This window comes from Podarcis muralis, chromosome 13, assembly GCF_964188315.1.
Source record: "Podarcis muralis chromosome 13, rPodMur119.hap1.1, whole genome shotgun sequence".
In the NCBI taxonomy this organism is placed as follows: Eukaryota; Metazoa; Chordata; class Lepidosauria; order Squamata; family Lacertidae; genus Podarcis; species Podarcis muralis.
The window spans coordinates 35,491,946-35,512,304 of NC_135667.1; the positions used below are offsets into that span (position 1 = coordinate 35,491,946).

General features: G+C 49.4%; 2 protein-coding genes across 6 annotated transcripts in view; one reads left to right on the forward strand and one right to left on the reverse strand.

The window, feature by feature from the left end:
• Positions 1–7,752, forward strand: part of PDK2 (pyruvate dehydrogenase kinase 2) — a 28,404-nt gene extending 20,652 nt beyond the window's left edge. For all 4 annotated transcript variants that reach the window (XM_077917372.1, XM_028702124.2, XM_028702125.2 and 1 more), the window contains one exon: positions 1,636–7,752. In XM_077917372.1, the coding sequence (XP_077773498.1) occupies positions 1,636–1,776 (141 nt within the window). In that variant the 3' untranslated portion in view covers positions 1,777–7,752. The remainder of the gene's footprint in view (positions 1–1,635) is intronic.
• Positions 7,753–8,441: 689 nt separating this feature from the next.
• SAMD14 (sterile alpha motif domain containing 14) overlaps positions 8,442–20,359 on the reverse strand; it is a 31,330-nt gene continuing 19,412 nt past the window's right edge. For both annotated transcript variants that reach the window (XM_077917369.1, XM_077917371.1), the window contains exons 5-10: positions 19,139–19,226; positions 18,896–18,970; positions 16,270–16,429; positions 13,137–13,265; positions 11,902–12,057; positions 8,442–9,475 (exon numbers count right to left, since the gene is read on the reverse strand). In XM_077917369.1, the coding sequence (XP_077773495.1) occupies positions 9,317–9,475; positions 11,902–12,057; positions 13,137–13,265; positions 16,270–16,429; positions 18,896–18,970; positions 19,139–19,226 (767 nt within the window). In that variant the 3' untranslated portion in view covers positions 8,442–9,316. The remainder of the gene's footprint in view (positions 9,476–11,901; positions 12,058–13,136; positions 13,266–16,269; positions 16,430–18,895; positions 18,971–19,138; positions 19,227–20,359) is intronic.

Here is a 20,359-nt window from a genome sequence, read left to right on the forward strand (position 1 = left end):
GAGGCTGTAGTTGCCGTTATTACTGTTATCAGTTTGGTTTCTTTACCCCGCAGTTCATCCTTAGGTCCCAGGGCGCAGGTTGCCGCAATTTAAAATCCAGTATTAGAAGCAGATTGAAACAATTATTTCTCAATCAGGTAAAATTTTTAAACCACAAGGAAGCAGTGGTGTGGTAAACACGGCCAGGTAATGAAAAGTGTAACACACGTTCGAAACGAAAGCTTAGGGAAGTTTGCTCTGCAGGCCATCTGCTTTGGAGCGGCTCAGCTGAGCCAAGGCCCAAGGGCTTGTGCACCTTATGCTCCTGAGGTCATTTGCCTTGGAACAAAATCAAGGGCAGAGAGTCCACGAGTGGCATCAGTTGGGTCATTGCCTCATAGTGCCTATGAAAGTGGGCGTGGTAGGGAAAGCCACTTCCGGGCACTCGTAACCTTTCTGGTTAGGTGGTGGCTTAAAGGATGGGCGTTAACTTTGCCACACGTGTTAACAGTGAAGGGGGGGGGGAAGTATTTGATCCCCTGCTAAATTTGCCCATTTGCCCCCTGACAAAGAAATGACTAGTCCATGATTTTATTGGTAGGTTTATTGTAGCTGTAAGAGACATTTTTCTTGGAATTTAGTCTTGTAGCCCAGTCCAGCCTTGTGCATGTCTACAATTTTGTCCCTGACATCCTTGGACAGCTCTTTGGTCTTGGCCATAGTGGCTACTTTGGAATCTGCTGGATTGATTGCATCTGTTGACGGGTGTCTTTGGTACAGGTACTGTAACGAGCTGGGATTACAGGTAAGACCTCTCCCTTACAGCAGGTGCTTCTAATCTCAGCTCGTTACATACAGCGAAGAGACCAGGTAGCCTGACCATCTGGCTGGTTGATAGGTACTTATTTCAGATACTCATTTCACTCATTAGAATGCACATCAATCTCTGACTTTTGTCTTCTGGGTTTCTGGCGTTTTTTCCTGTTGTTGTTGTTCTGTCTCTCACAGCTACAATAAACCTACCATAAAAATTATGGGCTGATCATTTCTCCGTCAGGGGCCAAACGGGCAAATTTAGAAGGGGATCAAATACTTTCCCCCCTCACTGTACTTTCTTCCAAAAGCCCTGAAGTGTCACTGGGAATTCCAAAAGAAGCCCGGGTGAAGAGGACCTTTGTTTTGGATGCATGTTTGGGTTAGGAGAACCTCTACGAGAGTTTTTGTGACCCTCCTTCAGCCGTTGACTCTGCACAAGAACTCCATATGAGTCTCCTGTTGCTATTAAAATAGGGACTGTGGGAAGGCTGTTACTTTTCCTGTCTCTGCCTCCCCACACATACCTTTTAAAACACACACACCCCAAAGATACAACCTGGCATTGAAAAAATCCATACTGCTACAACGCCCACCTCCCTGAGCCAGTTTGGCCAGTGGCTGAGCATCATGGGAGTTGTAGTCCAGCATCTGCAGAGCACCACACTGGCTCTCCCTTTGAGAGTGAGCTCCCCAAGTTGCAGGGCCCACAGTGGTCACCTGGTTGGAGGCACGGTGCATTGGGCACTTACAGCCCCAGAGCTGCCATTGGAGGTGTGTTGGCCGTGCAACCTGGCCCTGCCAGGAGCCCCTCACCCCATGCTGCTTTTGTCCCTTTCCCAGGCCTTGTCAACAGACTCTGTGGAGCGGCTTCCGGTGTACAACAAATCGGCTTGGCGCCACTACCAGACCATCCAGGAAGCCGACGACTGGTGCGTGCCCAGCACGGAGCCCAAGAACACCTCCACGTACAGGGTGACCTAAGACCGAGACTTTTGCTCACTCGAGGGAACGGTGTCTCGACGCCCGGCCTCGACAACGGAGGCACCGAAACTTTGGGGCGGGAAAGAAACACGGGATGATCATCACCAGCACAAACCCACCTCGTTCTGCAAGAGCTCGTGGCTGGCCTGGCCTGGAGCCTGGCAGCTTCTCAGATTTGATTTTTGGAAGTACGTGGCCTAGATCTCCTTCACAAATATTGCCACAGCCCCGCATGGAACAACTTCTCCTTCTCCTTGCCCCACCCTCAGAACTGCCCTCTGGCCTAGCCAATTGGGAGTTTGCCTTCCACGAGTGGTTTGGATCATACTTAAGTGTTTTGCACACCATCTATTATTATTATTATTATTATTATTATTAGACCTTAAAATGGAAGAGCTTAAAGGATTGGGCACTTAAGATTTAGAGAAGAGTCAAGGGGGGGGGGAGTCTACAAGAAGAAAGGATGGCATAGCAGCTGGCGCATCTGGGGTGTGTTCATTTCCTGACATGGCGGACAGAGGGGAAGTGGCACCAATAGGCAGATAAACCTATTGAAACAAGCAGGCAAGTCTGAGAAAATTCAAGGCCACCCGGGTTGCTTCTCAACGCAAGCAGAAGAGGGAGGGGGGTTTCTGGTACACAGAATCCCTTGCGTTACATTCTGTGTCTTTCCCAACGTGTATTACTCCCCAGCTACGGAGGATGTGACATGAAAAAGAGGCCATTTTAACTGCGGGTTGGGTAGGTGGGAGATGGGTACCCAGACTAGGGGCAGACAGACCGTAGTTGTGCTGTGGGATCTGTGCCAGCGTTGGAAGGAGATCTCAGAATTTCACTGGTGGCTCCCTGCTCAATCGGCTTGTCCACCCACCATTGGCTGAAATGGTTCCATGGCTGAGCGCGGATCTGCTCCCAGTGAGGCTCATGCTGGTATGTTTCCCTTCGTGGTGGGGAAAAAACCCTGTGCACCCCGTTTTCTGTGAGCCAAAGCGTTGCCCCCGAACGGGGTGGGCAGTTTGGGCGAGCCTTGCAATGCCAGAATTCCCACGTGATGCTTGCAGGAGCCACACGGAGCTGCTAGGTCACTTGAGGCGCTGTAGCAAAGCCTTGTGGGAAAAACATGGCGGCGTAAGCAACTGGGCCTAGTTCAGTGGGTTGTGGGTGGGTGAGGGAGAGGCTGGGGTGGGGAGTGGGGAGGGCTTCCCCCTTCAACTCCGGTGGAGCAAGTGGGGGTCTCTGCCCAGAGAAGAAAGGGATTGTCTCCTCGACTATGGTGTGTGGAAGTGATAGGCAAGAGTCGCTGTTTGCAGTATTGGCGCCAGTTTGGGAGGTGCAAAGACTGTAGGACCTCCCTCTGCCAGACCTCTTTCCTTCTCCTGTAGCTCCTGCCAGGGTCCCTCTTTTCTGGTCCTCGTTCGAAGCAAATGGGAATGGTGATGGGTTTGGGGCAAAGCATCCCCATCTGACTCCTGCCATTGCTTTCCGTTCCAGTCACTTCCCCAATTCATTTAAGTAGGAATCACCTGCGCCCCTCCCCCAAATTCCTCTGATCTCACCTTTGGGCTCCCCAAGCAACTGCCAGCCAGCCTTTGCTTGGAACCTCCTGCATGGGACGCTCTCGAATTGTCTGGAAGTTTCCATATATATAGATCTATTTTATTCTCTGGGTGGAACCACGGACACACAAAAACTGCCGCAGTATTCTTTGCTCGCTGACGAACCATCGAGGGGGGGGGGAACCATTAAATTTTAAACCCTACCTCCCTGGTTGTGTGACGCGTTGCTTCATTGCGGATTGACTTTTTTGGTGTTGGGTTTTCGTCGCCCCACGTTTCCTGACTTTTTGAGGAATTGTAGAACGGGAGAATGCTCTGTTAGAGGCTTGGTTCACCCACTTGTGCTTCTGAAGCTCAGATTTGGAGTCTGTCTCTGAAATGCCCTTGGCTAGCAAAATGCAGGACAGATTCTTGGTCACTGGTTCCTGTAATGGCGCTTTCCCCTCCTCTTTGGTTTTTGAAAGAAGCAGCCGCTAGGGTTGTCGTGTGAGAAACACAACATTATACCTCAAGCTGTGTGTTCTCATCACTTTCCTCTGTGCTTTGTGGCTGGAGGAGCTGCAGAGTGAGGGCTCCATTAGGTGTGGCAGAAAGTGGCAGCAATCCTGACATTATTAGGACATGGCTGTAAGGCTTGCAAGAATGGCACCACCTATTCACCGTGTGTGTGTGTGTGTGTGTGTGTGTGTGTGTGTGTGCGTGATGAATGTTTTAAGCATTGGCTCAAACCATGGTTATGTTTGAGTAATCAAAATCATCTCTCTGAAAGTCTTCCCATGTGGTAGAGCATCGTACAGTGGTACCTCGGGTTACAGGCGCTTCAGGTTACAGACTCCTCTAACCCAGAAATAGTACCTCAGGTTAAGAACTTTGCTTTAGGATGAGAACAGAAATCGTGCGGCAACAGCGGGAGGCCCCATTAGCTAAAGTGGCACCTCAGGTTAAGAACAGTTTCAGGTTAAAAACGGACCTCCAGAACGAATTAAGTTCTTAACCCAAGGTACCACTGTAAAAGCTTTTGGAGCGATGATGTTGATTTACCCTGGTGCCATGTGGTGGACCTTTGTATGAAAAATGGTTTACAACTTGTTTTAAGAGGATGAATGATGTTACAGTCAAACCTAGGTTCCTGAACGGCTCCGTTTTGGAACATTTCAGCTCCTGAATTCTGAAAACCCAGAAGTAAACGCTCCAGTTTCTGAACTTTTTTGGAAGCCAAACGTCTGACGCGGCTTCTGCTTGAGTGCAAGAAGCTCTTGCAACCAATCGGAAGCTGTGCCTTGGTTGTTGAACGGTTCGGAAGCCAAATGGGCTTCTGGAATGGATTATGTTCGACAACCAAGGTTTGGCTGTGTATATTGATCCAAGCAGGCATTGGGAACACACACAGACACGCACACGGGCAGTGGGCAAGGCTAGTGAACAAAAGGCCTGTCCAGTAACACACGAGAGCCGCTGGGGCTTGCTGGCTTCTCTGGACACCTGTGATAGTTCCGTTGGCAAGAAACACAAAAATACATGCAAGTATAAATACCCACCCCTATTATCTTAGTGACTGAGATCATATGGCCTTTCCAATGACGTCGGACTCCTTTGGCTCTAGCTGGCATTAGCAACGGCCAGGAATGACTGGCGTTGGAAGCCCAGCACCATCTTGAAGGACACACTGTCCCCCATCCTGCTTAGAAACTGGGACAGTTTGATGATGCAACATTAGGTCATGCAAAAAGATCCATGCCGTTGATATCCCATATAGTTGGGCTCCTTTGGTGGGGATTGAGTTACGGATTTGTGCTTTGCTTTTGTCATCCCACGGAGAAGAAAAGAAAAACTCCCCGTGGGAAAGGGGCTCTTGGCTGTTCCTTCCATGGACGTCTACTCTTTTCAGGCCTCTCTGACCCAAGGGGCAGTACCCCTCAGTCATCGGGGCATCCTCAAGAATAGATGTCCCATCAGCAAGCTGCCACGTATGGCTTCCCTTGCTTCAATTTTTTTTATTATTCTGGAGCAAAGTCGCTGAAGTCGTCTTGGCACGTTCTTCCTGCCAGCATGGGCAAGCTGATGCAGCATTTAAGGGAGCGTCCATGAAAAGGGACTCCTCCTTTCCTGTCCTTTCTTCAGACGCCGAAGGACGCTCTGCAAGGGCAGGTTTCTGAGACGCAATGTACCCGGTGCAAAGGCACTGTTGTGTCTCCTCCCACGACCGCTGGTCCCAAGGTGTGTCTTGCGTCCCTTTGATCGTCGGAGCTCTTTCCTGTTCCCTGCAGCTTTGGCTTCTGTTCTCTGCAGACGCCAAACTCCCAGTGCCATATGCATGGAATTAATTTTTTTAAAAAAAACACCGAGTCCTCTTATTCAGCCAGCAAAGCTCTTGTGTTTGTTCTCCTTTATTGCATGGAGTTGTGTTCGAAGAATGAATAACCGCGGAACGTGCTCAGCATGTGTGGGCATCCCTCTGTGGACTATTGTGCCTTGAGCTTTGAAGAAATAATAGATCCAAATTACCACATTTTTTTGACGATAAGATGCCCCCTTTTGGGGGGGACTCAGTTTTAAGAGAATGGGGAGAGATGGCCCCATGTATAAGATAACCCCTAATTTTAAACATTATTTTTTATGGGGGGGAACTAGTCATACACGGAAAAATACAGTATCTTCCCACATACTGCAGGTTCAAGGCGTGACAGTGTGTGAGTAGGATCCTAGAAGCTAATAGGCACACACTTCTCCGTTGTAGAATCATGGTTCAGTCCAACCCACTGCAATGCAGGAATCTCAGCTAAAGCATCCATAACAGATGGCCATCCAACTTAAGCGATCAGCTTATTTCTACTTTTCAGCACTTGCAACTGGTGAGATCATCGAGTGACATCACAGCAGCCCAGGCAGTGACAACTTGTGCCTGTCACGTGTCTTTAAAAACACATACGTGAAATTTTTCATATATAAATCACACCGCAGCCTGACATTTCCAGCTCTAAAAATAAAGCAGGATGGAATTCACACTGTGATGTGGGGACAGGAGTCTGTGTCCTTGCTATGAGTCCACAGGGAAACACAAGACCTAAGCTAATAATAACAACAATAATAATATTTATATCTGGCTGGGTTGCTAAAACAAAGACTTTGCTAAAACTCTTGGTGGGTATGATCTGCAGAGTCTTGAAGAGATGAGACTTAACTGTTAGAGAAAGGGCATTGTTTGCAACACTTTTAAAATCTAGGTTTCTAGTCCTCATTGCAGCCAGGAGAATTCTTTTTGAAGGTGTGATGATAGGAGTAGGAGCAGGGTAGGGAGGCCCAGAAATTCTCCAGGAATACCCTAAAATTAAAACTCGGCACATCAATGTTCTCAATGCTTTAAGAGGCAGAACCTGCCCATCAACTGGATATGGGGTGAGAAACCACCTGGGAACTGGCAGCTTGTTGGGTGCTTGTGAAGCGTTGCATAAGGGACTTTTGATAGGTGTCAATCATCAGGTGTCAGATAACTTGACAAGGGGGCTGTCCCACCCAGCTGCTGAAGTTGATACACAGAGATGAGAGGATCTCATCAGGATGAAAACACACCCACCCCCATATCCATGATGTAGATAAGGTAAGGTAAAGGTAAAAAGATCTAGAAAATGCTTACAAGAAAACATAGCTAGAGTTATGAGGTCCTGAAGACAACTGCAGCAATTTGAAACACAGAGGTGGTGAGAGAAAGGCCAGAGAGGGCGGGTGGATATTTGGAATGAATAGTAATAATAAAGTGTCCCTCCCATTTCTCTTCAACCTCCTTAAAAGACTTTTTGAACTTTGCTCTTCTGCTTTGAAAAGGCTCTTTGCTACATTTGCATGTACCTGTGTAATGCGCTCTACGTGGGGCTACCTTTGAAGGTGACCCAGAAACTACAACTACCGTATTTTTCATTCTATAGGACGCACCGGACCATTGGGGGGGGGGGGAGAACAGGGGAAAAAAATTCTCTCCCTCTCTGCTCAGCGCCCCTTCAGCAAAGCGGCAGGAGAAACGGAGCCCCTTCCATTTCTCCTCCCGCTTCGCTGAAGGGGCGCTGCGCAGAGAGGGAAAACTGTGCAGCGCCTCTCCAGCGAAGCGAAGCCTGGAGAGCAAGAGGGATCGGTGTGAATGACCCCTCTCCAGGCTTCAGGCGACTATCTGCAAGCCTTTGGAGCGCAGGGAACCAGGCAGAGGGCCTTCTCGGTGGCGGCGCCCGCCCTGTGGAACGCCCTCCCATCAGATGTCAAGGAAGTAAACAACTATCTGACTTTTAGAAGACATCTGAAAGCAGCCCTGTTTAGGGAGTTTTTAATGTTTGATCTTTTACTGTGTTTTTAATGTTCTGTTGCAAGCCGCCCTGAGTGGCTGGGGAAAAGCCAGATGGGTGGGGTATAAATAAAAAAATATTATTATTGATTGATTGATTGATTGGCCTCTACACCTGACTAATCTGCACCGACTTTTCCCTTGCGAACCTTTTAAAATTGGGGTAGCCAGCCCTGAGCGATTTTTCTTGCCACCCCATGCCCTCTGCACTAAAGAACTCGGCAGTTTTGATGACGAAAATGAAAACAATAAAATAATACTGGAGACTGCACTTTCTGTTTTGCCCCCCCCCCTACCCCACCACTGGACAGCTGGACCATAAAGAAGGCAGATCGTCGAAGAATTCATGCTTTTGAATTATGGTGCTGGAGGAGACTCTTGAGAGTCCCATGGACTGCAAGAAGATCAAAGCTATCCATTCTTAAGGAAATCAGCCCTGAGTGCTCACTGGAAGGGCAGATCCTGAAGCTGAGACTCCAATACTTTGGCCACCTCATGAGAAGAGAAGACTCCCTGGAAAAGACCCTGATGTTGGGAAAGATGGAGGGCACAAGGAGAAGGAGACGACAGAGGACGAGATGGTTGGATAGTGTTTTCGAGGTTACCAGCATGAGTTTGACCAAACTGCAAGAGGCAGTGGAAGACAGAAGTGCATGGCGTGCTCTGGTCCATGGAGTCACGAAGAGTCAGACATGACTAAACGACTAAACAACAATACCCCGCCACTTCCCCTTCAATGCAAAATAATAATAATAATAATAATAGGAGCACATCCTGGGAACAATTTAAAACTTTCTTTTATTCCTTGTGGTTCCTTATTGTGTATTCACCAGACATCTGTGGCTCTCTCACACATGTCTTCCTCTTCGCTGAGCCTCCCCCTGCCCCCTTTTCTCCGCAATGCAGGTCGCCAGGGGTGGGGAAGAAGTCAGGCCTGAGCAGACCTGATACAGAACCCGTTCAGGAGGGAGGATGCAGGGCTGGGGAGTGGGGAGAGACAGACAAGGTAGTGGTGCTGTGCATTCATCTCGTCCTTTTCCGTTTGGGGAAATGGTGTGTGAGTGTGTTTGTGCGCACAAGTGTACCTGTGGCTTGTGTCTCTTGAGGCAGCCGTGGCCCGCCTCGCAGGAACGAGGCGGTGTGAGGGGACACCCAAATGGCACCGATCGGGCGAGGACACATCCGGGCCGCTGGAGGGAGCGGAATGGAGTTGACGGGAGGTGTGATCGGAAGGTGTTCGCCGGTCGTGGCTTCGGTTCGCATCTGCGCCACCGCCCTTCCCGCATCAGGAGGGCTCCTGGGCCCGCTGAACATGCGGTTGGACCGTCCAGGCGATGAAAGGGGGTGAGGACGCCACTGGGCAGAGGTATCGCCTTCTCCTCCGTGGCCCAACTCGGCCATCGGCGGTGGTGTCCGGCTGCCAGCGCCATCTCTGTCATGCCCAGTTCCACAGCAGGTTCAGCCCCCACCCAAACCCTTAACCTTCGCCGGCAGCGCGCCGCCTGCTTCTGGTCCCTCCCCCGTCCGTTTCCCAGTTTGCAGATGATCCATCCCACCCCCACCCTAGAAATGCTCCGTGGGTGAAGAGGGTGTGAGCCCCGAGCGCCTGGAAGCAGCCACCCCCGTATTTCCCGCCCCCCACACTCCATTTAGCTTAGCTCTTCTTCTGTTCCAGTTCCCGCTCTTTCTTCTTCTGCTTCTTTTGCTTCTCTACTTTCTCCTGAGCTTTCCTCTCCTTCTCGACGGCCGCGTTCAGATCCTTCAGCTTCCTCTTGAGGAGGGAACGGTCGTGAGAGTTGCTGACGCCGAGAGCCTGCAGGGACGTGGCGGGAGAATTTGGAACATGCAAAGTTCAGAAGGTTGTGTCCTCAGCACACACACACACACAAATATCCACATAGGTGCCAACTTCCTGGGGGCCCGAGCACCCACAAAATTCCCCATAAAGGGGCTGGGCACCCACAAATTTCAGTGCACACTGCAAGGCACCCATGGCCCTGGGCACCCACAGTCATGGGCCCAAGCTGAGACTCCTGAATATCAGCAATAGCATCGCTTTCTGTATCTCCGTTCTTCCTGCAGTGGAGGTCAGGGCTCAGACACCACCTTCACAGAAGATGTTCTTAAGCTGGCTGACTAGGCAGTAATCTGTGGTCAGACACTCAAATGTGTGTCAAGGGCACTTTGCAGCCAAAGGAATGAACATGGCAGATAGTTAAGTCTCTATTGTTTAAGATAACCCTGCCACTTCTGCAGCTCTGGATAACTACGCACAACAACCTAGCGTCTAGACAGCTATTCCTGGGTCCACGCTCTATGGAGCAGTTACAGCAAGAGGGGGCCACTCTCCCTCCACCGGTTTATGTACCTCCCCTGATGAGCTGAGACTAGGCCTGAGTGGAAACTTCCTCTGCTCCTCCCTCTTCAGTCCCCTCCTGGTTCCGGGGAAATGGTGCAGGAGGGGGGGAAGCACCTGGTCCTTCCTTTGCCTGACCTGCCTCTTCTTCCCCTTCTTCTGACCTATCCTCTGCTCAGCCCTCCAGCTCTGAAACTTCCCCTGCCTCTGATTTCCCCCCAAATCAATGACCCCTTTTCCCAAGTCAGACTCCAGTCCTCCTTCCCAGTGGCCTGTCAGTCTCTGACATTATGGTACATCTGCTCTTCTTTCTCTTTTCTCATCCTAGAGTGCCATCTTGTCAAAAGAAGAGTCCTGTACTCAACCCCTGGCTTCAATGGTTTTAAAAAAATCAAATGGCAGGTGTTGAAAAAGCTGAGACCCTGTGACAGTCCCTGCTGGTACAGCTGGCCAAGGGGAGCCACAGTGATACCCATCCCGATTTTTTGAATGGTGACTCTCATAACCCCGAGCCAATGTTTCCAGCAGGGATGATGGCATCATCCTGGCTACGGCTGGAACAGACAGCACTGGGTTACATGGACAAATATTCCAGACAAAACAGCTTCATGTACTCCTAGGATTCCTTGCCCGTTGAAAGTTCCTGAGTTCATTTTAGTTCTGCAGGTGCCGTCCTAAATAACGTTTGCCACCTTTTTTTGCAGTGTCTGCAAAAGTTAATTAGGTGCTCGCTAGTAAACACTAAAAAAATTAGGTTCTGTGTATCTGTATCGAACCTTATCTGCAAGGGGGATATTATTATTATTATTATTATTATTATTATTATTATTATTATTATTGTTATTATTATTTTATTTATTTGTTGAATTTATATACCACCCTATACCCGGAGGTCTCACGGCAGTTCACATAAAAGGATCACAGTATATAAAATAAAAATAAAAGCAATAATCCAATAATACCTCCCCCCCCCCCAAAAGAGCCACATTTTAAAAGGGCATAGGATGTAAATTGGATCAACCAAAGGCCTGGTTAAAGAGGAACATTTTTGCCTGGCGCCTAAAGGTGTGTAATGAAGGCACCAGGCGAACTTCCCTGGGGAGAGCATTCCACAGACTGGGAGCCACTGCAGAGAAGGCCCTGTTCTTGTGTTGCCACCCTCCGGACCTCTTGAGGAGGAGGCACATGAAGGAGGGCCTCAGAAGATGATCTCAGGGTCAGGGTAGGTACATATGGAAAGAGGCGGTCCTTGAGGTATTGCAGTCCTGAGCCATTTAAGGCTTTATAGGTCAAAACCAGCACTGTGAATTGGGCCCAGAAACTAATTGGTAGCCAGTGCAGTTGGACCAGGATTGGTGTAATATGCTCAAGCCGTCTTGCTCCGGTGAGCAACCTGGCCACACCAGCTGAAGTCTCCGAACCGCCTTCAAAGGCAGCCCTACATATAACGCATTGCAGTAATCTAACCTTGAGGTTACCAGAGCATAGGCAACAGTAAAAACAAAAAAAATTCCTTCCAGTAGCACCTTAAAGACCAACTAAGTTAGTTCTTGGTATGTCGATATCTTGATACCAAGAACTAACTTAGTTGGTCTTTAAGGTGCTACTGGAAGGAATTTTTTTGTTTTGACTATGGCAGACCAACACGGCTACCTATCTGTAAATAGGCAACAGTAGTTAGGCTATCCCTAGCGACCATGTCAGAGCCAAACCCACCTTAGTGGTATAAACCAGCGGCTCACCAGCCACCCACTGGTCAAAGAAAGAACCCCAAAGCTCTCTGCAGTCCACTAAAGCAGAAAAGCATTGCCATCCCGCCAGCAGAGCTTGCAAAGCAGGGGCGTGGCTGGGATGCAAACCCCCTCGCCCCTCTTTTCCGTCACCTTCAGCTTGGTTCCATCGAGGAGGAGGAGCTGCTGGCCGTCCACTTCCTGGGCGGCAAATTCTGCCATGTATTGCTCCAGGTTCAAGCTCTCCAACCACTGTCCCACTTTCTGACTGCTCCACGTCGAAGCTGCACTCAGAGGCTCATCCAGGAACTGCAGAGAGGATTATGAGAGTATGCAATGAATGATGATGATGATGATGATGATGATGATAATCAGTGTTGCTGTTGTTTTCCTGGGTACTCAGGGGTACATAGTACCGGTACCTTTTTCTGCTAGAAGAAAAGCACTGATGATAATAATAATAATAATAATAATAATAATAATAATAATAATAATGCATCTTGATGTTTTTGTTTTTACTTATTTATTAAATTCAGGACCCCCAACCCCCGATGGAATGCACTGGAACTCAGTTCCGGCACCTCTCAGGTGGGCACCATTGTCATTCTAAGAGAATGATGAATTCTGGCACTATTTTTCCAAAAAAACCAGCCCTGGTTAAATTTATCCATCTGAGGATCGCAGGGCGGTTTACAATATAAAAGGAGAGACCATCATCCAGCTTGGGCTGCCGTCGGTAGCGAGTGGTGTATTCTGCCCATGCTCAGAGGCCCTGGTTATTTTATTAGTTGTTCACATGGTTCAGCGCTGGTGAGCCTTTGCTCAAGATATCGCCTCTCAGAAGAGCAGGTTGAGCCAAAGACAGGTGCATTCAGGATCCAAGAGAAAAACGTTACTAGTCCTCATTAAAGGGCAGACTGGAGGGAGGTAAAAAGGTAACAGATCTCTGGACGGTTAGGTCCAGTCAAACATGACAATGGGGTTGCGGCGCTCATCTCACTTTCAGGCCAAGGGAGCTGGCATTTGTCCACAGACAGCTTTCTGGGTCATGTGGCCAGCAGGACTGAACCGCTTCTGGTGCAATGAAACACTGTGACAGAAACCAGAGCACACGGAAGCGCCGTTTACCTTCCCGCTGCAGCGGTACCTATTTATCTACTTGCACTGGCGTGCTTTCGAACTGCTAGGTTGGCAGGAGCTGGGACAGAGCAACTGGAGCTCACCCCATTGCACGGATTCGAACCGCCAACCTTCTGATCGGCAAGCCCAAGAGGCTCAGTGGTTTAGACCACAGCGCCACCCGTGTCCCTGGTGGAGATATCGGTGGCATTGCGCAGATGGTTCAAAAGTCCCAGGTGCACCAGGGCATCGCTTGCCAGGGGAATTACCTCATCAGATGACTGGGACAGGGTGTGGTAGGGGTAGGAGCACTTTGTCGTCTCAGGATGAGCTCCGCTCAGGGTCTTGGGGCTGCTGCTACTGCTGGGAGGGGTGGAGTCATCACTCAGGGTAGATTCCTGTTGGCAGGACAGAGAAGGGTTAAGGAAAATTCCTGCAAGGTGACTCTCAGCCTGGCCCTTTGCGACCAGGCCGGGTGTGGTGGTGGGGCTGACTGACTCCAGCTACAAAGGCTGCTTCTGCTGCCTATGGTTCCTAGCAGGAAAACATTGGGGTGAGATATCGATTAGGGGTTGCTGCTGGAGTCAAGATTCAGTTTGGGATATGTGTTCTAGTTTGCTACTTATCCGCACGTTACAGTGGTGCCCCGCAAGACGAACGCCTCGCAAGACGGAAAACCCGCTAGACAAAAGGGTTTTCCGTCGCGGAGGCGCTTCGCAAAACGAATTTCCCTATGGGCTTCCTTCGCAAGACGAAAGCCCATAGGGAAATCTCCGGGACAGTGGGGAAGGGCAGCGCGTCTTCCCCACTGTCCTCGGACCTCCTCCGTAGCCTGGCAGCGGGAGGAGGTCTCTCCGGCCCCCCACAGGCTTCGGAAGGATGCTCCGAAGCCAGGCGGCGGGAGGAGGTCTCTCCGCCCCCCCGCCAGGCTTCGGAAGGCTGCTCCGAAGCCTGGCGGGGGGAGGAGGTCTGTCCGCCCCTCCGCCAGGCTTCGGAAGGCTGCTCCGAAGCCTGGCGGGGGGAGGAGGTCTGTCCGCCCCTCCGCCAGGCTTCGGAAGGCTGCTCCGAAGCCTGACGGGGGGAGGAGGTCTGTCCGCCCCTCCGCCAGGCTTTGGAAGGCTGCTCCGAAGCCTGGCGGGGGGGCGGAGAGACCTCCCGCCGCCAGGCTTCGGAGCAGCCTTCCGAAGCCTGGCGGGGGGGGCGGAGAGGTTTTTTAAAAACCCCGGGACAGCGGAGGACTTCTCCGCTGTCCGGGGCGATTTTAAAATGCTGGCGGGCGGCAGCGAAGCCTTCCCTGCCGCCCGCCAGCATTTTAAAAAACCCCGGGACAGCGGGGGACTTCTCCGCTGTCCGGGGCGATCTTAAAATACTGGCGGGCGGGAGCGAAGCCTTCGCTGCCGCCCGCCAGCATTTTAAAATCGCCCCGGACAGCGGAGAAGTCCCCCGCTGTCCCGGGGTTTTTTAAAATGCTGGGGGTGGGAAGAAAAGCCCCCCCAGCCTTCAGAAGAGGTCGGGGGACAGACTGTCCCCGGACCTGGTCTGAAGGCGGTTTCCATAGGAACGCATTGATTGATTTTCAATGCATTCCTATGGAAAACCGTGCTTCGCAAGACGAAAAAATCGCAAGACGACAAAACTTGCGGAACGAATTAATTTTGTCTTGCGAGGCACCACTGTATTCTTTATTGTTAGCTCTTGCTATCGGCGAGTGTTTTCACTGAATATTTATTCATAGGACCCTAGGACCCTCGTACCTATGAGACTACCTCTCCTGGTTATGCCCCGCGGAGGACCTTAAGGTCCATAAATAGTAATATTCTAGAGGTTCCGGGCCCTAAGGAAGTCAGATTAGCCTCAACAGGGGCCAGGGCCTTTTCAACACTGGCTCCAGCCTGGTGGAACGCTCTGCCTCATGAGACCAGGGCCCTGTGGGATCTGATTTCTTTCTTTAGGGCCTGTAAGACAGAGTTGTTCCGCCTGGCCTTTGGCTTGGAACAAGCCTGCTCTCCTCCCCCTCTTTCCTTTTCCTTCTGTGACGGAACCCCTATTTGGGGACTTCCCTGGCACTTTGTTTTTTTCTGGCCCACGCAGGACCAGTCTGGATAGTTGGCCTTGGTGAAGATTTGACGTTTTCTCACCCCAAAACAGTTTTTGATCTGGGCTTCCACTGAAATGAGGCTGCATTTTAAGTTGTACTTCAATCCTGTTTTTAAGTTGTATTTTAATCAATTGTTTTTATAGTTGATGTTAGCCGCCCTGAGCCCGGTCTTGGCCAGGGAGGGCAGGGTGCAGGGTGTGTGTGTGTAGTATATATAGTATATATATAGTGTGTGTGTGTGTGTGTATATATATAAAATATTGTTTATATTTGCATTACTGTTTATAAATGTTGCGGTAGACAAACAATTATTGTACTGGAGGCACGGGGGCGGGACACACACATGGATACACCAGTCTTATGCAGGAATAACACCACTCTTGCGGGGGTTATATTCTGGAGGCCTGCACACATATGAGAAAATCATGCAAGAGGCTAACAGGCCTCTAAATGCCTGTTCCTTTCTGCTCTTGCTCCTGCTCTCTCTCTTCACACAACTCTCTCCTCAACTAAAGCTGCTGCGCTACCCCATAAGTCAGCTGCTAGGCGGGGGGGGGGGGGGCTGAGCAGCCTAAATAAAGCCCCACAGGGCCCCTCTGGTCTCTGGGCTTCGTCTGCCTTCATTGACATCCTCCCTGGGCTCCGGGGAGGATGTCCTCTCAAGCACAAGGACTCTCCAGCTCTCCATTTCCTGGTTTGAACCTATTTATTTATTTCCCAGTGCCACGCGTATACGTGGTTGCACACTAGTTGATCACATGTAACCGGGGGTGGGGCGAATGACAACACACAACATCTGCATACACAAACTGTATGCAAATCTGGGTCTCCTCATTTGGTGATGAATTTCCTCCAATAACCCAGCTCACGCTCGCTAGGAAAAGCTGCTCTTTCTCAGCCTCACCAAAACAGCATAAGCTGTCAGTGGTGTAGCGTGGGTTGTCGGTGCCCGGGGCAGTGCGGAGAGAGTGGGAGGGAGGGATAAGGACGGAGTACACATGCACATTCAACTGCCTAACGGCACCAACGGCACCCAGGAGGTTGAAGCCGCAGGGTTAAGAATGGAAGAGTTGTTCCGTTGTCTGGAAAGGTCCCTTCCTGGTTTGCACGGAGAAGCCGTTTTCAACGGAGCCCAGGAACTGTATTGAGGCAGCACCGGGTGCTGACATTTTGTGCCCCCTAACATTCTTGCACCTGGGGAAACCACCCCTGTGACCCCCTACACACACACTACACCACTGCCAACCATGCCCTAGTATGGGGCTTGGGGTACCAGCCCATTACCCATCAGACGGACTCATAACCTGCGAGGCAGACTTCTTGCGGCTGAAGGCCTCATTCTTGGGGGAGGAGGTGGGGGAGGCAGTGCTTCCTGAGGAGGCGGAGCCTTTGCCGCTGTCCGTGAACCAGGAGAAAGGCATGAAGGTCGAGGCAGAGGAGCGGCTGGGGCCCTCCATCGGCTCCCTGCAGGAAAGGGGGACAAGTATTAACAGCAAGGAAATGGGGTTGCAAAGCTGACAATATAACTTGCGATAAGAAAAATCTGGGGAGGTCGTGGGATTGGAAAAGCGACTCCCACTTGAATACTGACATAGGTAAAGGTAAAGGGACCCCTGACCATCAGGTCCAGTCATGACTGACTCTGGGGTTGCGGTGCTCATCTCGCTTTATTGGCCGAGGGAGCCGGCGTACAGCTTCCGGGTCATGTGGCCAGCATGACTAAGCCGCTTCTGGCGAACCAGAGCAGCACACGGAAACACCGTTTACCTTCCCACTGGAGCGATACCTATTTATCTACTTGCACTTTGAGGTGCTTTCGAACTGCTAGGTTGGCAGGAGCAGGGACCGAGCAACGGGAGCTCACCCCGTCGCGGGGATTCGAATCGCCAACCTTCTGATCAGCAAGTCCTAGGCTCTGTGGTTTAGCCCACAGCGCCACCCACGTCCTTTGTGCAATACTGGGATCAGAACTAAGTGCTAAAGTGCTGGAAAAGCAATATTAGAAGCAATTTCAGTCACGCAAGTGAGAAATGATAATCTGAACTGATAAGTAATCATTATATAGCGGAACCTTGGTTCTCGAACTTAATCTGTTCCGGGAGTCCGTTCAACTCCCGAAACGGTTCAGAAACCAAAGCGCGGCTTCTGATTGGCTGCAGGAAGCTCCTGCAGCCAATCGGAAGCCGCAGAAGCTGCGTTGGACATTCAGCTTCCGAAAAACGTTTGCAAACTGGAACAGTCACTTCCGGGTTTCTGGCATTTGGGAGCCGATTTGTTCGACAACTAAGCCATTCGGGAACCAAGGTACCACTGTACTGTTAAAAGAACCAATAAATTGTGTGGTATTTTGTTGCATTTAGCTATATTTCCTTCCTATCTGTACAAGATTCACTTAAAAAATAAATCTTAATTTTTATTTATTTTATTTATTTTTATTGTGATGGGGAGCATGAATCCAAATATGAAACATGGTCAGAGACGGATTAGTTTCACATATATGCCTCGGCACAGTTGTGAAATTTCCAGGAAAACAAGCTCTAATCCAGTGATTCCCAAACTCTCCCCCCAGATTTAGGTTAGATGAGGCCCTAAGCTACTGAAGGTAACGGGGCCCTTTATATGTCCAGCTGTCCTTTGTCAACAACAAATTGTCACTGTTTTTTGTGTTGAATATATGCTATATGGTAATTTATGGACCCTAATAGGTATCTAAAGCCATTTGCACATAACAAAATACGTATTTTATCATAGTAATTATTGAACTGAAATACAATTAAGAAGTATATTAATACTGAAATAATTATTAAACTCTTGCCTAAAATGATTTTTTATTCATAACAAACTTAATAATGCAAACACATTGGTATTTGGCAATCACAAAAGTTCCTTTAGAAACACAATTTACAAAGACTCATAATCTAGTCTCTAGAAACTTGCTATAACATGAAATAATAATACGTGTAAGTATATGATGCAAACTACTACTAATTATGAATAGCAGAATGTAGGCACCCTATATATAGAAATGAGCAAACCAGTGATATTTTAGGGAGCAGGCTAGCAGGAAGGGCCCATGACTTACATCATAGGAGCCTACACAACACAAAACACTGTTGCTGTATGTAGGTTTTACTTGATTTGTTTTTTATCTTATATTTTGGAAATGTGCATCCAGTTTTTTCCCCTTTAAATTTTGTGGGGGACTAAGCTATAGCTAAGGGACGTGGGTGGCGCTGTGGGTAAAACCTCAGCGCCTAGGACTTGCCGATCACATGGTCGGCGGTTCGAATCCCCACGGCGGGGTGAGCTCCCGTCCTTCGGTCCCAGCTCCTGCCCACCTAGCAGTTCGAAAGCACCCCTAAGTGCAAGTAGATAAATAGGTACCGCTTTATAGTGGGAAGGTAAACGGCATTTCCATGTGCTGCGCTGGTGCTGGCTCGCCAGAGCAGCTTTGTCACGCTGGCCACGTGACCCGGAAGTGTCTCCGGACAGCGCTGTCCCCCGGCCTCTTAAGTGAGATGGGCGCACAACCCTAGAGTCGGACACGACTGGCCTGTACGGGCAGGGGTACCTTTACCTTTAAGCTATAGCTTGTTTAGCTTATACGTAAATCCGGCGCTGCTCCCACTGTTTGGGGACTACAATTCCCATCATCCCTGACCACTGGACCTGCTAGCTAAGGATAACGGGAGCTGTAGTCAAAAAAACAGCTGGAGACCCAAGTTTGGGAAAACCTGTAAAAGCTATCACTAGGGTTGTCTTATTCAGACACAATTGCATGGCACTTTTTCGGGTGGATGTTTCTGACGCCCCTCTATTATGTGTGTGTGTGTGTGCGCACGTCTGTGTATCACCCACCTTCCACATAATTTACAGAGTTCCATGAGAAATCAATTTGAGAGGAGCCTCAGGAAATTGCCAATTGCTTACCTGTTGCCCATGGAGAGTCGATTGCCCCCTTTTTCTTTCCTGCTCTTCCCAGAAGATGCCCTTCTGAGGGTGACCCTGTGCATCAGGAAGGGGACAATTAGGCACACGTGAAAAAACCAGGTGCAGTTCTCAGATATGTAGAAAGCACACAAGCAGAGGGGGCTGTGAAAGAGACCCCAAAGATACAAAATGAATCAGTGTGGTCCACTCCTTGTCTCTGAATAGCCAACTTTCAAGACTCACCCTAAATCCAGAAACTTCCGTCGGGTTTTCTTGTCGAGACCAATAGTTGGGCTTGCAGGATCTGGCGGGCTCGTGTCCCGGCTATCATCTGGAAGGGGAAACGGGGAGGTGAGAGGGAACAGTGTTTAATTTCTGAAATGAGAAGTGCTTAGGCCAAAGCCTGATACACAAATAATGTAGGGATTTTGATCACTTTTGAATTAGCCTAAGTTTTGCTGCCTGTGTTTTCTGACTGCTGTATGGAAAAGCACATGAACCTGACCTTTGAAGAGTTTGTAAGTAAAAAATTTTAGCTTTCCAAATGTGTGGTCTTTTTCTGTGCTTTGAATTTGGAAGGACCTTAGAAGAGCATATTTTAAAGGCACAGTAGCCTATATTTACATGCTTTGCTTTGTTGCATATTTTGTGATTTTAAATATCTGCTGGAGTTCTTTCACCAAAGATTTCTTGCACCCAAACCTGGATCTTGGCATCTGGGAAATTCTCCTTTTTATACTCGCCACCCCACCCCCGCCAACCAACTTTCTGCACATGCTCAAGAGCTCGGTTGTTTTTACTAATATTTCCCGTGTTCTGCTCATACGGCCTGGGGTTGGAAAACTAAGCTCTGAAATGAAGCCCTGGCTGAAATGAAGCCTTGGAAAGATGTGCAAGGAATATTATTCAAGAGAAAATGTTTTACAATTTAGTGTATTGATTTAAATAACCTTAAAATATCAATGATTTCCCTTCTTTTCTTTCCATGGTTCATTTTGCATAACATAAATCTCTGCATATTTTACATAAACTGTACCATTCAGTGGCGCTGTGGTCTAAACCACAGAGCCTAGGGCTTGCCAATCGGAAGGTCAGTGGTTCGAATCCCCACGACGGAGTGAGCTTCCATTGTTCAGTCCCAACTCCTGCCCACCTAGCAGTTCAAAAGCACACCAAAGTGCAAGTAGATAAATAGGTACTGCTCTGGCGGGAAGGTAAACGGCGTTTCCGTGCGCTGCTCTGGTTCACCAGAAGCAGCTGTGTCACGCGGGCCACATGACCTGGAAGCTGTCTGCGGACAAACGCCGGCTCCCTCGGCCTATAGAGCGAGATGAGTGCGCAACCCCAGAGTCGTCCGCGACTGGTCCTAATGGTCAGGGGTACCTTTCCCTTTCCCTTTTATTCCGTTATTACATCCATCAAAACTTATTTACACTGTTGAATTTATCTTAATGCTGCCAACGT